At 35.6% G+C, this 4,354-nt stretch overlaps 1 protein-coding gene across 1 annotated transcript; it reads right to left on the minus strand.

Moving 5' to 3' along the window:
* Positions 1-652: 652 nt before the first annotated feature.
* Positions 653-2,130, minus strand: LOC136224932 (stemmadenine O-acetyltransferase-like). Its single transcript, XM_066013359.1, has one exon. It carries the CDS (start codon positions 2,128-2,130, stop codon positions 745-747), a length of 1,386 nt encoding a protein of 461 aa, XP_065869431.1. The 3' UTR covers positions 653-744.
* Positions 2,131-4,354: the final 2,224 nt, after the last annotated feature.

A 4,354-nucleotide genomic window follows, 5' to 3' on the forward strand; every position in this document is an offset into this window, starting at 1 on the left:
GGACTCGAACCCTCTACCGTTTAGTCCAAACGGACCTGATGCTATGTTGATAGTTAAAGCCAAATTATAGATCTTATATTAATCTCTGACAAAATTGTATATAATACATCACATGATTTTAGATTCCATTTTTTTAAAACATTATCCAATTCCAATAATTGTCTATTATAGCCTTCTGTACCATCTTTTGTACTGACATTTTGACTGTGCTTATGCTTAATTCAAATGAAGGTAATTGACCTTAATATATATGGCTAATAGTTCTAGTGTGTATTGGTATTGTGATAATTCTCTCTTCGATTCAAATTTTTATTTATCTTATTATTGGAAAATTTAGTTGAAATAATAATATCATTAATAAAGAAAATATTATTATAAAATGTGAATATTTATTTTATTACTATAAACACTTTAGTGAGGGGTTTTGTAATAATTATAAACAGTTTAATGAGAATATTTTTAATTATTATAAGTAGGGAATAGTAGTTTATAGTTGAATCAGGTACGATTGACTATCAATAACCTTTATAATTAATAGAACTTTAGAAAACAGGAAATTGTTTTACTAATAATATCAAAGCTGAACCTTACGATAAAACAAAGCCTTTTAAATTTGGCAAAACCTTAAAACAGAATCCTAAACGGAAAAGGAAAAGCGAATCCTGTAATTACACTCCCAGACTCTCTTCTCTGCCTCCATCCCTAGAGAGTTGGTTTCAGGCGGTTCTCGACGTGAAATAAGGTCTAGAGACACTGTAATTGCATTCCGAGACTCTCTTCCCAATCTCCGCCACCGTTCGTACACGGATTCAAAGAAGCAAAAGCAAGAAACTCAGGATCATGTTCAAGAACATCCATGGTGTTCTCATCTAATGTCATCCATGCCTCAATTGAATTACTTCTTCCAACATCTTTCAAAATTATAAAATTTGAATCACAAGCACTATTTTTACTTGCTTCTCCAAAAATCCCAACCCAAACAGGTTTTCCATATCCAAAATCAATCTCACTAAAATCAAATGTATGCCAACTAAAAAAGCTAAACACATCAGGATTTTCCATGGAAATCGCTCCAAGCTCATCAAGGTGTTCTAAAATGGCAATAGACCCTTTTTCACCTGACAAACTCTTCAAATACTCACTGTTTACTTTCCCTACACCATCCCTTACTAAACTCACCAATTCCTTCATCTCCATCTTCGTCTCATCGGGATTATACCTCGCAATCGCGGACCAAACGAGGTTTCCAAATGCATATCTCGACATTCGTGGCTTCGTTAGTCTCCGAATATTCACAGCTTGAGACATAACAGAAGGCCTTGGAGAACCTGATATGTTTTCACAAGCTTTCATTGAACATTTCCATATAAAAGCACTTAACGCCTCCACTCGAGTCGTGTTCTTCACGAATTCGCTTCTTCCTTTATCTGTCAGGGCGGATACTGCATTCGCATTGAACACGAATCGCCTTGTCCTGAAGCGTTTTTCGCTAAACCATAGGCTTTCCATCAATGATGTATAGCGAGAAGGCAATGTTTTCTGCGGTGGAAACATCGTGGAAGCCTCGAATAGATTAGGCTGTATGACTTTGTTATACGAACCTGAATCACACGAATTAGCTGCCCATGTTTTAATAAAAGAACTGCCTGTTATTCCGTCGTTGATCTTATGGGAAAAACACATGCCAAGTGCAATCCCGCCGCAGTTGAAAACATTCACCTGCACAGCTAGTAGTGCTAACGTTGGATCAAGTTGTTGGCAGAATGGTTGATATGGAAGGAACATGTTGAACATTTCCATCTTAGGGTCTCGGATGAAATCGGACAAATGACCGTTCACTCGAGCTTTGAAATAAGGAACACCCGCGTCGAATTCGTCGATAATAAGGTTGTTTTTCACTCTTCCTGATAAAGGGTAGTAGAGATTTAGAGTGTTGGAGAGTGACAATTTTAGTTGAGATGTGATTTGGGTGTTTTTTAGATGAAAATTCTTAGTGTTGTAGAAGAGAATTAGAGGTGAATAAGTTGTGGGTGTAAGCTGGTCTAAAAGGCAGAGATTGAAAGGTTTCAGATTATGAACATGTGAAGAACATGGTCTTATGGTTTCTACTGATATAACTGAAACTTCCATTATTCTATGTTGAATCAGAAATAAATTTGAAGTTGAGATTTTCCTATGTTCAACAGTATTAAAGTAAGCAGTTTCCTTACTAAAAAGCATATCCTATAGTATCACTATTTAGTTCCGGTTTGGATCTTCTTTTTGTTGTTTTACTCTAAACTACAAGTGTTTGTTTAGAATCGAGAAATAACTTTTCGTAGCTATTTTAGAAGGAAAATCAATTAATATCTACAGATTATTAATAACGAAAATAGTTAATAACAACTGAACCAAATAGATCCTTCTTACAATTAGAGTCAAACTAAACCTTCGATAAAGGATCATATCTGTTAGGAAAATTGATCCGATCGGTTTGTGTATCTAGTTAAATAAGAAAAATAGCGTTTGACCGAAAAATTGACATATAGAACATTTAACTGCAAATTTCACAAAGATCTAATACATCACCAACTCCATGAACTTGTCGATAAAAGTAGATTGGCTCCTTGAACTTTGTTATTGTCTTATCAGCTCTATAAATCTGCTTATTTCGTATCACTAGCTCACTAAACTTGTTAATAAAAGTAGATTAGCTCCACGAACTTTGCAAGTGTCTCAGCAGCTCCTTAAACTTGCTTATTCTGGAACAACTAAATACAAAAACTATAATACTAACTCTCGATCCTCATCTATCCGTTCTCTAAAACCTGCAACACTAAATCTTATAATAGGTTGAAAGGTAGGAGAGAGAAAAAATTACATCTCTAATATATGAAGATGTATTTTTACAATTTAGGTTTTATAAGTTTTGTATTTAGTTGTTATGGAATAAGCAAGTTTAGGAAGTTGATGAGATAGTTGCAAAGTTCATGGAACTAATCTGCTTTTATGGATAAGTTTAGGGAGTTGGTGATAAGCAAGTGTAGGGAGCTGGACACTAACAAAGTTCAATTTTATGTCTATTTTATAAGGTTACAATTGAACTAATTTTTCATCCAATTTCAACAAAAAAAAAAAATTTGTTTTTAAGCTTATTGTATATTTGTTTTATTTTATATTTTAATTTCATTTTATTAACATTAATCTTTATACTTTAATTGGATCGGCACCTGTTTTATTATACAACATTTGCAATTAAATGGTTACATAAGGTGATGGTTTTACTTTGTTTGTTCTATTGCTGCCTTCACGCCGGCTGGCTTTTTGCTTAGACTTTGTAGTGAGTGGTTAAGAGCAAAGCAGTAACTACCTTTTTCAATAAGGTAGGAATTTTCCGTTCTTGTCGGGGATCCGTCTTGATGAAGATAAAAAAAATTCTAAAATCTTTTCCACACAAGGTGGATGAATTTTTTTTATTCAGTCTGAAAGCTCGGACAAAAAACGAAAATGGAAAATACATTCACCGACTTGCATGACTGTGTGGATCCCCAAAATATTAATAAAATTATATATATGGGGTTGTATCATACAGATTCTTGAATAAGTTGTAATAAGTGTTGGGCTTATGGAGACTAATATATATAGGTCCAACTGAAGCGATGGGCCCAACTGCAGCGATCCAACTCGCTGCTGAGTTGGACGGGGGTACGGGGGCGATAGCCCCTGTTGGGCCATTAGGGTTTCAGACGGTTAGGGTTTCAGGAGTATAAATGTAACCTCTTTCTCTGTAATCTGTATCTCATTCATTATAGTGAAATATCCTGGCTTGGTAGTGCCCCCAGACGTAGTCATTCTAATCGAGTGGCGAACTGGGTAAACAATTCTTGTGTGTTTGCTTATTTTTCGTTTATCGTAATTTTAATTATTCCTAACAATAAGACAGAAAAAGAATCAAAGAAGGGGCTGGTGACCGGTTAACTCGTTCCAATGGCTAACTAAGCTTTGAGGGATGATGTAAGGATGAGCATAACGAATAAACTAAAGCTATGAAGTGTGACCTTAAGAATGGATGAATGTGTGTATGTGAGAGGTTGTCTGGCAGTATTTCTAATGAGGTTTGAGGAGATTGAGGTGGTTACAAATATCGGAGCATGTAGGAATATGTGTCACCTGCTGATAGGCAAACTTGTATCCACTAGATGGAATTCTGCTCTGCTCGATCCTACTAGATTCTTGATTGGTGGGATCGGGGTGAGTAAGCTACAACAGGCTGATCTTCGTTGGGAAGGTACTGATCCCCCAGATCCTGCTTGTGTGACTAAGTCTTATGAGTAACTGCGATCTTTTGTGATGATGCCACGTGGGTCTTGCCTCC

The sequence above is a fragment of the Euphorbia lathyris genome, chromosome 3 (genome assembly GCF_963576675.1).
Source record: "Euphorbia lathyris chromosome 3, ddEupLath1.1, whole genome shotgun sequence".
NCBI classification, from domain to species: Eukaryota; Viridiplantae; Streptophyta; class Magnoliopsida; order Malpighiales; family Euphorbiaceae; genus Euphorbia; species Euphorbia lathyris.